The 12,522-nt window shown below is 47.7% G+C and overlaps 1 protein-coding gene across 1 annotated transcript in view; it reads right to left on the bottom strand.

Moving 5' to 3' along the window:
- FRMPD3 (FERM and PDZ domain containing 3) overlaps positions 1 to 12,522 on the bottom strand; it is a 553,251-nt gene that overhangs the window by 425,125 nt on the left and 115,604 nt on the right. Inside the window, exons 5-6 of the mRNA XM_044268648.1 lie at positions 1,327 to 1,443; positions 896 to 1,027 (exon numbers count right to left, since the gene is read on the bottom strand). Of these exons, the coding sequence (XP_044124583.1) occupies positions 896 to 1,027; positions 1,327 to 1,443 (249 nt within the window). The remainder of the gene's footprint in view (positions 1 to 895; positions 1,028 to 1,326; positions 1,444 to 12,522) is intronic.

Genomic DNA, 12,522 nt, shown 5'->3' with positions numbered 1-12,522 from the left:
AGCTTCAAATGATCCTCTAACTCATTTTAAAAACACTGTTTACAGATTTACTTTATTAAGGTGCACTGAAGAAATAAAAAATGATAATTTTAACATGCATATAGCATTTACGGGGTTGTCCCATAAAACAAGCCTATCCATATGCCCTATTACTGGCTTTGCCAAAAAGGGGTTGTCTCACTTCATCAAATAGCATTTATATAGTAAAATCCAGCAGCGGTGGCCATGCTTGCAAACTACAGGAAAAACTGCCGGCCTATGTGTACTCCCACGGTCCCGGCCACCAGAAAGGCCAATGCTTTTTCCTATAGTGTGCAAGCATGACCACCACTGCTGAACTGCAGTGTATAGTGTGATGGAGAAATTAATCCAGCCAGCAAAGGAAGCAATATAGATAATAACAATACATTATTAAGTGGCTTGTATTAACTCCCTCTACACAATAAATGCTATTTGCTGAAGTGAAACAACCCATTTAAGCCATCTGTGTGTTACATAGCCATTTAATACTACATGTCTGGCGTGAAAGGACTTTCGCTGGGAAAATTGATTAGAAAACCGATTAGGTGTGCATTATCACTTTATCATGCTGAGGATTACAAATAAAGGATTGCAGGTCACACATAGCCCCTGTAGCATGTTCTACATCAGTGCTTTACAATGTTTTATAGCTTACTTGGAGCTCTTGACTTTGTCAGATGGCAGCACATCATGTTCAGCCAGGGCTTGAACAAAGTGTAAAAACATAAACACACTTGTTTGCACTATACTTTGTCACAGTATTAATAAAACTCTTCAAATATACCCAAATGTTTACTCAGCTATACATTTGCTCACATTTTCCCGATAACCTTCTTTTTTAATTATTATAAATTCAATCTGCTTCCATTCTCACATGAGCTAGTGGTTGCTTGTCTTGAAGTAATAAATATTTCTGGTTTTGATCTGATGCAGTATACTCAAGAACAAGAGAAAAATGATCACGGTGACAAAGGGAAAGACGATCCTGAAGGGTGACCATAACATCCTGTAAAAGAAAGAAATAGAATTAAACACATACAATGAGGGAGATTTATAATAAATAAAAAAAACTGATGTAAAGGAATAGTAACCAACTGAATTCAACCTTTCATTTTTCAGAGTTCCTTTTGAAAATCAAAGGATCAATCTAATTGGTTGCTATGGACAACTAAGCCAGTTTTTCTATGCACCAGTGTTGATAACTCTCCCACATTGTGTTCTTTTATAGTGTGAGTTCTTAATTTCATATATTGTATTTAGGAAAGATAATGTTTGTACACTTGCTAGAATTCTAGAATCGCTTGCCTTTACTGTGGTCCTTCCATCAAAGGTGAATGATTTGATTTGTCCATTCTCCAAGAACACTTTTAGTACATTAGGTATGAGCAGGAGAGGGGGAGTATCCTTCATTTTCAACATATCCTAATAAAAGAATACAACACAGAAAAACAATGTATTAAAAACACTATTAGAATAATAGTATTACCTGAATAAGTAGAATGTTATGTGACAATGTTATTCCTAATAAAGGAAATTAAGTAGTTTATACTTCTAGGATGTAGGCCTTCAAAATTTCTTTTGAAATGACACATTCTAACAAGTGTGAATATTGTTTTTTATGGTTTAATCAATTTTTATTAGACAGTGATACGCATGTTTGTATCAATCCGGAATGAAATAAAATAGGAGAGGCATATACATTCCAAAGAAACATGCATAGTGTACAAGCAGTGTAATGCTATTATGCAATGCAATTTACCTCTGTATTAAATCGGGGAAACAAACTCACAGAGACCAAAAAGGGACGGACGGACAGACAAGGGAACAATACAGGGAGAGCCGGGAGGGGGGGGGGGGGGGCGACGACATGCCCGAGAACAGTAGATGAGGAAGCTAAAGATGTTCCATACCACCAAGTAACCTAAGTATCACAATTCAGGAGCTAGGGGCCTCAATACTACCAGTAGCTAACCAGTTTGCAAAACGGGGTGAGTTCCGGAATTGGAACAATGGCTCCCAAGAGCGTGAGAAAATATGCAACCAATTATGGGATTCTGACCCGAGTTCCTCCATACGAACAAGGGTGTCAATGGCTGAAATCCAGGTTATTCTCTGCAAGCTGTCCGTGGATCTCCATCTGCAGGGGATAATTTGCCTCATGCCCTGTATAAAGATTCTAAGCGCTCCTCTTTTTATCTGTTGGGGGCGTCCCGGATAGATGGACAGTAGGGTAATCAATGATGAGGGTGTAACACTAGAATGGTATAAAGCATTGTATAGGGCAAAAACGTCTGACCATATAGAAGAAACTCCTGGGCACTCCCACCATATATGAAGCATGATGCCCCCTGCTGAGTTACATCGCCAGCACATATCAGGGACCGATGGATAAAATCGGTGGACCTTCACTGGAGTTCTATACCATCTCATAAGTATCTTATAGTTAAGTTCCTGTAGTCGACAAGACACAAAGGACTTATGCGTGAACAGGAGTGCTCTGTTCCATTGATCATCAGACAGTGAAGTATTCAATTGCCTTGAGTGGTCCATCCCCAATTTCCCCAGTGCCCAACAAGCCATATACAAGAGAGATAGCATGCCCGGGACAAGAGTCCACTAGGCAGGTCTTCTCAAAGTCAGTCAAGTGGGCCGATAACTGCGATCCGGGGGCCGGAGAGTGGAGGAAGTTGCGGAGCTGGAAGTAGAGAAACCATTAACCTGGGGATCTTGGCAGTATGTGCGATAGGTCAGCCACAGGGCGTACACCATAGTCACCAATAAGGTCTCGTACCCTAATCGAGGGTGAGGATGTGGCCTGGAAGGGCGGTAGGCACCCTCTAGCCACTGGCAGATTAGGACAACTGTTAAGGACCGTTAAAGGGCCGTAGGCTGTGACCAATTTGAGTTTGGACACAAACTTACCCCAGGATATAGCGAGCATATAAAGATGGGCAGGCTTTTTGGGATCTAGTAATTGTCTCTGACGTGTTTGTGGTAACCAGAAAATACCGGTCGCTAGTGAAGGGTCTAGTTCGTGAAGCATCTCTACCCATAATTTATTTTCCCGATTGTGGAAAAGGTCTAGGACACAGTTTGCTACCGCCGCTCTATAGTAAGAACTAAAATTGGGCAAGCCTGCTCCTCCCATAGATTTGGGCCGAGATAAACTGGCATAACTCCTGGCTCTGGACCCAGCCCATATAAATTGTGAGGCTAACCTGTGGATCTGAATATTGTTTTTTAATTCTATTTAGCAAACTACAAGTATTTTTTCCAACCATAAGTGTCACTTACTGGCAACACGTGGGTTAATCTAAATGGTTCCTTGTGAATAATTTGTGTCTGTGTTATTTTGGTAATGACCACACCTCTGGCAGGTGTTGTTGGTTTGGTCATTTAACTTCCCCTATTTATTACTGCTTACCTCTTTTGGGGGTGCGGTTTATAGCTTCCGTTTCTGGACTCTGAGCTAGCTGGTTGTTGGTTCTCGATTAAGCTTCTGGCGCTGCCTTTACTCCACGTGAAGTTAAGTGTCATTCCCTATTTATATTTTGTTTGTTGTATTTCCCTTTCTTTTGTATCTAGGATTGAGGGAGACTCCTGTTCATCTTTCTGGTGGAGGAATAGGTTGTGTCAAGTCCTGTCACTACACCAGGGCCCTACAGGGTGTGTTAGGGCTCCATATTCCTGTGTATGAACTTTCCTACCATCGCGGTCAGTTTATACTGATAGTCAGGACTTGGATTAAGAAGCAATAAGAAGCAGTGGACCATAAACACAAATAATTAGAAGGATAAAAGTATTTTTTTTTCTTTTTTACTGTATATGTCCTGATACCATATCATTATTTGATTCGCAGTGCCACCCCACTTGTTCCGCTATAATGCTTTATGTATATTATCAATACCTATAAATTGTATATATATATATATATATATATATATATATATCCCAGAAACACCACTAATATTCCAACACCTATATATATTCTTGGCTTATATTGTATGTATTTAAATTTATTAACCAGACTTCAACCATACTATTACAGAGCAGCGTGAAGTGACTTTCTGACCTCTGCCATAATAGTATGGAGGAACAAAAAAACAGTCACATCTAATCCCATGGTGACTGGGATTAGATGGTTGAGGGACCTATGAGTTTTTACCTCCCCACTGTAGCTCTGAGGCATGGTAAAATCTGTCATGGAGCTGCAGGAGGTTTCAGGTGGGGTGATTCATTCTGAAACAAACAACACCAGTCACCCCCTAGGTTAGGCGGGGGACACCATGGTTTGGTGTCCCCTGCCAGCACTGCGATTGGCTGGTACAAAGCATCAGCCAATGGTAGCATTACAACAGAAAGAATTAAAGGGTCCTGGGTCCTGGCTCCCTAAGGCCTAGGTGCCCAGACTGGGAGCCCTGCTAAGAGAGCCCAGCCCAAGTTTCACTGAGCATCTCAGCTGGCTACTAATTATACCTTACAGCCTAGCTGATGAAAACAGAGGGAAAACCATATTTTCCCAGACTTTCTTGCTCTCACCCAGCTTCCTTTGGGTGAGATATACCATTTTATAGACCCCTATATGCCACTCTGGCAGGTCCACTACCACAATATATCATATATACAGTACAGACCAAAGGTTTGGACACACCTTCTCATTCAAAGAGTTTTCTTTATTTTCATGAAAATTGTAGATTCACACTGAAGGCATCAAAACTATGAATTAACACATGTGGAATTATATACATCACACAAAAGTATGAAACAACTGAAAATATGTCATATTCTAGGTTCTTCAAAGTAGCCACCTTTTGCTTTGATTACTGCTTTGCACACTCTTGGCATTCTCTTGATGAGCTTTAAGAGGTAGTCACCTGAAATGGTTTTCACTTCACAGGTGTGCCCTGTCAGGTTTAATAAGTGGGATTTCTTGCCTTATAAATGGGGTTGGGACCATCAGTTGCGTTGTGGAGAAGTCAGGTGGATACACAGCTGATAGTCCTACTGAATAGACTGTTAGAATTTGTATTATGGCAAGAAAAAAGCAGCTAAGTAAAGAAAAACGAGTGGTCATCATTACTTTAAGAAATGAAGGTCAGTCAGTCTGAAAAATTGGGAAAACTTTGAAAGTGTCCCCAAGTGCAGTCACAAAAACCATCAAGCGCTACAAAGAAACTGGCTCACATGCGGACCGCCCCAGGAAATGAAGACCAAGAGTCACCTCTGCTGCGGAGGATAAGTTCATCCGAGTCACCAGCCTCAGAAATCCCAGGTTAACAGCAGCTCAGATTAGAGACCAGGTCAATGTCACACAGAGTTCTAGCAGCAGACACATCTATAGAACAACTGTTAAGAGGAGACTGTGTGAATCAGGCCTTCATGGTAGAATATCTGCTAGGAAACCACTGCTAAGGACAGGCAACAAGCAGAAGAGACTTGTTTGGGCTAAAGAACACAAGGAATGGACATTAGACCAGTGGAAATCTGTGCTTTGGTCTGATGAGTCCATATTTGAGATCTTTGGTTCCCACCACCGTGTCTTTGTGCGATGCAGAAAATGTGAACGGATAGACTCTACATGCCTGGTTCCCACCGTAAAGCATGGAGGAGGAGGTGTGATGGTGTGGGGGTGCTTTGCTGGTGACACTGTTGGGGATTTATTCAAAATTGAAGGCATACTGAACCAGCATGGCTACCACAGCATCTTGCAGCGGCATGCTATTCCATCCGGTTTGCGTTTAGTTGGACCATCATTTATTTTTCAACAGGACAATGACCCCAAACACACCTCCAGGCTGTGTAAGGGCTATTTATTCATGAAGGAGAGTGATGGGGTGCTGAGCCAGATGACCTGGCCTCCACGGTCACCGGACCTGAACCCAATCGAGATGGTTTGGGGTGAGCTGGACCGCAGAGTGAAGGCAAAAGGGCCAACAAGTGCTAAGCATCTCTGGGAACTCCTTTAAGACTGTTGGAAGCCCATTTCAGGTGACTACCTCTTGAAGCTCATCAAGAGAATGCCAAGAGTGTGCAAAGCAGTAATCAAAGCAAAAGGTGGCTACTTTGAAGAACCTAGAATATGACATATTTTCAGTTGTTTCCCACTTTTTTGTTATGTATATAAATCCACTGTCATGGTCTTACCTCCTTGCTGTTCCCTTCGTTTGACATGTGCTGGCGGCCATCTTGGTTTCTGGGTTTTCTTGTAGCCTCCCACCCTGCGGCTCCTCCTTCCCACTGGGAGGAGCTGGATGCCCAGCTCATATATATAGGAGGTCTGTGGCTTCAGTTCCTTGCTTGGTCCTCCTGTGTTCACATGCTTCCAAGACTGCTGCTGCTTCTGGTTCCTGATCCTGGCCTCGTCTGACTACCCCGTTGGTTCCTGATTCCGGCTTCGTCTGACTACCCCGTTGGTTCCTGATTCCGGCTTCGTCTGACTACCCCGTTGGTTCCTGTTCCTGGCTTCGTCTGACTACCCTTCTGGTTCCTGACCTCTGTCTCCGCAAGACCCGGCTTTGGTTTAGCCATCCGTTCGGACTTTGCTTACGGCTTGCTCTTCAATAAAACCTTCTTATTTTCCACTTATCTCTTGTTGTACGTCTGGTTCATGGTTCCATGACATTAGGACCAAGCCATGAATTCTGACGGTACAGGGCCACCCTCGCTACCTACGCTGGTTGCCAGACTTGATCAGCAGGATCACCTGTTGGGTCGGTTCGCTGTGGCGTTGCAAACCCTGCTTGAACGCACGGCTCATTTAGCTTCCGTTGCCGATGGGTCGGTTGTCGCTCCTGGGCCCGCTCCTACTGCCGCTCCGGTTGTTGCGCCAGAGTCTACCCTGACACCTGTTGCTGCGCCTGTGGTGTTTCAGGGTATGACCGGTTCTGCCCCCCTTCCACAGCGCTTTGGGGGAGAGCCAACTCAGTGCCGAGGTTTCCTTAACCAGGTGGGCATTTACTTCGAGTTGCTGCCACATGCCTTTCCTACTGAGAGATCAAGGGTGGGCTTCTTGATCTCGCTGCTCTCGGACAAGGCCTTGGCCTGGGCCAGCCCTTTATGGGAGAACAACAATCCGGTGGTTGCCGAGTTTTCCGGTTTTGTTGCTTCTCTTCGGAAGGTATTCGATGTGCCGGCTCGTGCTGCCTCTGCTGCGAAGCTCCTTATGTCCATCAGACAGGGTTCACGATCCGTAGCTGAATACGCCATTGAGTTTCGTACCCTGGCAGTAGAGGTGGGCTGGAATAATGAGGCTCTGGTCGCTGCTTTCTCTCATGGTCTCTCGGATGCCTTGAAGGATGAGGTTGCAGCTAAGGACCTACCAGTGGAGCTCGAGTCTCTTATTTCTTTCCTGATTTTGATTGACACCAGACTCAGGGAGAGACCTTCCTTTAAGGAGAGCCTGCGGAGGTCTCCTAACAGATTGGCGCCTACGTTTGCTGTCCCACCCGTGCCTCCCTCTCCTCCCACGCCTCCTGGGGATGACTTGTCTGGGGGTGAACCCATGCAGCGGGGGTTTGCTCGCCTGTCTGAGGGGGAGAGGGTACTCCGGAGACGCGAGGGCCGATGCATGTACTGTGGTCTCGGTGGGCATTTTCGGTTGGCATGTCCGAACCGTCCGGGAGAACGCTCGCACCTGAGGTCCTGTCGGGGGCAGATCTTGGGTGGAGTCTCCTCGTCCCCGGTTTCCCGTGTTGACAAACCACTGATCACGGTTGTCCTCTCCTGGGTCGGGGGCTCGGTGACGACCCAGGCGTTGGTGGACTCTGGTGCTGGTGGTTTGTTCATTGATAGAGTGTTCGTTGCCGCCAATTCCATTCCTCTGCAGCCTCGAGGTTCCCCACTGGCTCTTGAGGCGATAGACGGCAGACCCCTTCTGCCGCCACACGTGACTCATGAGACCCTTCCAGTGGGGATAGCCATTGGTGCCGTTCACAGAGAGTCGGTCTGTCTCCAGGTTATTTCGTCTCCACACTACTCGGTGGTCTTGGGGTACCCCTGGCTCCAGAAGCATAATCCGACTTTCGATTGGAGATCGGTCGAGATCCTCTCGTGGTCACCGCAGTGTGGGGCTAGTTGCATCCATGGGCCTGTCAAGTTGCTGTGTACTTCCTCGGACTCTCTGTTGCCTCCTGAATACGAAGAGTACCGGGATGTATTCGATAAGGTGCGCGCGGTTGCCCTACCTCCGCACCGCCCATACGATTGTGCCATAGAGTTACAATCCGGTGCCGTTCCTCCTCGTGGCAAAGTCTATCCACTGTCGGTAGCGGAGAATGAGGCCATGGAGGAGTACGTGAGGGAGGCGCTTTCACGCGGACACATTCGCAAATCCTCGTCCCCGGCAGGGGCTGGATTTTTCTTTGTGAAAAAGAAGGGCGGCGAGTTGAGGCCTTGCATCGATTACAGGGGTCTCAATCGCATCACGATCAAGAACGCTTACCCGATACCCTTGATTTCCGAGCTGTTCGATCGCCTCAAAGGGGCCACGGTCTTTACCAAACTCGACCTGAGGGCGGCATATAACCTGGTAAGGATCAAGGCGGGCGATGAGTGGAAGACCGCGTTTAACACCAGGACCGGTCATTATGAATCCTTGGTTATGCCCTTTGGGTTGTGCAATGCGCCCGCAGTCTTCCAGGAATTCATCAACGATGTTTTCCGTGACCTGTTGCAGCAGTGTGTGGTGGTCTATTTGGATGACATCTTGGTATATTCTGCATCCATGGAGGCCCACATTCTGGATGTCAGACGAGTGTTGCAACGCTTACGAGAGAACAAGCTGTTCGGTAAGCTTGAGAAATGCGAATTTCACCGATCCCAGGTAACCTTCTTAGGTTACATCATTTCCGCTGAGGGGTTCTCCATGGATCCTGAGAAGGTTTCGGCTGTCTTACAGTGGCCCCAGCCCAGTGGGCTTCGTGCCCTGCAGCGCTTTTTGGGCTTCGCCAATTATTATCGGAAGTTCATCAGGGACTTTTCCATGCTAGCCAAGCCTCTCACGGATCTGACCAGGAAGGGCAGTAATCCTCAGGTCTGGCCGCTCGAGGCCATCCGAGCTTTTGAGGCTCTAAAGTCCGCCTTTGTGTCGGCTCCGATTCTGTCGCATCCCAACCCTGGGTTGCCTTTTGTCCTCGAGGTGGACGCGTCTGAGACGGGAGTAGGCGCCCTCCTGTCTCAGCGTAGAACACCAGAGGGTCCTCTGCTTCCTTGTGGGTTTTACTCCCGGAAACTGTCTTCCGCGGAGTGCAACTATCAGATTGGTGACAGGGAGTTATTGGCCATCGTGCAGGCCCTTAAAGAATGGAGGCACTTGCTCGAGGGCTCGGTGGTTCCGGTTCTCATCCTGACGGACCACAAGAATCTGACCTACCTCTCTGAGGCCAAGAGATTGACACCACGTCAGGCCAGATGGGCTCTGTTCTTGTCACGTTTTAATTACGTGGTCTCCTACCTACCCGGCTCCAAGAACATCAGAGCGGATGCCTTATCACGGCAGTACTCCGAGCTGTCCGGGGAGGAGTCGATTCCGACTACGGTCATACCCCCGAATCAGATCCTGGCCGCTATTCGCACCAGCCTGACTTCTCCTCTGGGTGAGCAGATTTTGGCGGCTCAATCTGGTGCTCCCTCTGGGAGACCCAACGGCAGATGTTTTGTGCCTGAGGAGTTGTGCACTCGGTTGTTGCGAACCTACCATAACTCCAAGGCCGCGGGGCACCCTGGAAAGAATCAGCTGTCCTGGGCTGTTTCACGTCTGTTCTGGTGGCCTTCTCTACGTTCCGACATCGCCGCATATGTAGCGGCATGCTCCGTTTGTGCCCAGAGTAAGTCCCCTCGGCACCTTCCGTTGGGCCTTTTGCAACCCATAGCCACCGGGGAGCGTCCATGGTCACACCTGGGGATGGATTTCATTGTGGACCTCCCTGCATCCCGAGGCCATACGGTCATTCTCATGATTGTGGATCGGTTTTCCAAAATGTGCCACTGTGTTCCTCTCAAGAAGTTACCCTCTGCACAAGAGTTGGCCTCGATTTTTGCCAGGGAGGTCTTCCGGTTGCACGGTTTGCCCAAGGAGATTGTGTCGGATCGGGGAGTCAGTTTGTGTCCAGGTTCTGGCGCGCCTTTTGCTCCCAGTTGGGGATTCATCTCTCTTTCTCCTCGGCCTACCACCCTCAGTCCAATGGGGCCGCAGAACGATCCAATCAGGCCTTGGAGCAATTCCTTCGTTGCTATGTCTCCGATCACCAAGACAATTGGGTTGACCTCCTGCCCTGGGCTGAGTTTGCCAGGAACACGGCGGTGAACTCTTCCTCTGGGACGTCTCCCTTCATGGCCAATTATGGGTTCCAACCTGCCGTGTTACCGGAGGTATTCTCTTCCCAGGATATTCCGGCTGTGGAGGATCACCTTTCCGTCCTACGTGCTTCTTGGGTACAGATCCAGAGGTCCCTTGAGGTCTCTGCGCAGCGCCAGAAACTCCAGGCTGATCGCAGACGAGCGCCCGCTCCTTCCTACCAGGTCGGAGACCGCGTATGGTTGTCCACCCGCAACCTCAACCTTCGAGTGCCCACTCCCAAGCTGGCACCTCGCTTTGTTGGTCCCTTCCGAGTGCTTCGCAGGGTAAACCCGGTAGCCTATGCCCTTGCGCTTCCTCCTGGCATGCGGATCTCCAACGTGTTCCATGTCTCCCTGTTGAAGCCACTGGTGTGTAATCGTTTCACTTCCTCGATTCCTCGGCCTCGTCCGGTCCAAGTGGGCAATCGTGAGGAGTATGAGGTGAGCAATATCCTGGACTCACGCCTGGTCCGCGGCCGGGTGCAGTTTTTGGTCCATTGGCGTGGTTATGGTCCAGAGGAGCGTTCCTGGGTTCCCTCCGCAGATGTCCATGCTCCTGTCTTGCTCCGAGCCTTCCACGCACGCTTCCCTCAGAAACCGTTCCTTACTCCGCGGAGGAGGGGCCCTTGAGGGGGAGGTACTGTCATGGTCTTACCTCCTTGCTGTTCCCTTCGTTTGACATGTGCTGGCGGCCATCTTGGTTTCTGGGTTTTCTTGTAGCCTCCCACCCTGCGGCTCCTCCTTCCCACTGGGAGGAGCTGGATGCCCAGCTCATATATATAGGAGGTCTGTGGCTTCAGTTCCTTGCTTGGTCCTCCTGTGTTCACATGCTTCCAAGACTGCTGCTGCTTCTGGTTCCTGATCCTGGCCTCGTCTGACTACCCCGTTGGTTCCTGATTCCGGCTTCGTCTGACTACCCCGTTGGTTCCTGATTCCGGCTTCGTCTGACTACCCCGTTGGTTCCTGTTCCTGGCTTCGTCTGACTACCCTTCTGGTTCCTGACCTCTGTCTCCGCAAGACCCGGCTTTGGTTTAGCCATCCGTTCGGACTTTGCTTACGGCTTGCTCTTCAATAAAACCTTCTTATTTTCCACTTATCTCTTGTTGTACGTCTGGTTCATGGTTCCATGACATCCACATGTGTTAATTCATAGTTTTGATGCCTTCAGTGTGAATCTACAATTTTCATAGTCATGAAAATAAAGAAAACTCTTTGAATGAGAAGGTGTGTCCAAACTTTTGGTCTGTACTGCATATATATATACACTCACCTAAAGAATTATTAGGAACACCTGTTCTATTTCTCATTAATGCAATTTTATTGTCAACCAATCACATGGCAGTTGCTTCAATGCATGTAGGGTTGTGGTCCTGGTCAAGACAATCTCCTGAACTCCAAACTGAATGTCAGAATGGGAAAGAAAGGTGATTTAAGCAATTTTGAGCGTGGCATGGTTGTTGGTGCTAGACGGGCCATTCTGAGTATTTCACAATCTCCTCAGTTACTGGGATTTTCACGCACAACCATTTCTAAGGTTTACAAAGAATGGTGTGAAAAGGGAAAAACATCCAGTATGCAGCAGTCCTGTGGGCAAAAATGCCTTGTTGATGCTAGAGGTCAGAGGAGAATGGGCCGACTGATTCAAGCTGATAGAAGAGCAACGTTGACTGAAATAACCACTCGTTACAACCGAGGTATGCAGCAAAGCATTTGTGAAGCCACAACACGCACAACCTTGAGGCGGATGGGCTACAACAGCAGAAGACCTCACCGGGTACCACTCATCTCCACTACAAATAGGATAAAGAGGCTACAATTTGCACGAGCTCACCAAAATTAGACTGTTGAAGACTGGAAAAATGTTGCCTTGTCTTGATTTCTGTTGAGACATTCAAATGGTAGAGTCCGAATTTGGTGTAAACAGAATGAGAACATGTATCCATCATGCCTTGTTACCACTGTGCAGGCTGGTGTTGATGGTGTTATGGTGTGGGGGATGTTTTCTGGGCACACTTTAGGCCCATTAGTGCCAATTGGCCATCATTGAAATGCCACTGGCTACCTGAGCATTGTTTCTGACCATGTCCATTCCTTTCCTGACCACCATGTACCTATCCTCTGATGGCTACTTCCAGAAGGATAATGCACCATGTCACAACGCTCAAA

Source organism: Bufo gargarizans, chromosome 9, assembly GCF_014858855.1.
Source record: "Bufo gargarizans isolate SCDJY-AF-19 chromosome 9, ASM1485885v1, whole genome shotgun sequence".
NCBI classification, from domain to species: domain Eukaryota; kingdom Metazoa; phylum Chordata; class Amphibia; order Anura; family Bufonidae; genus Bufo; species Bufo gargarizans.
Note: the sequence above shows the minus strand (reverse complement) of the source record. Positions and strands in the feature narration are given on the sequence as shown.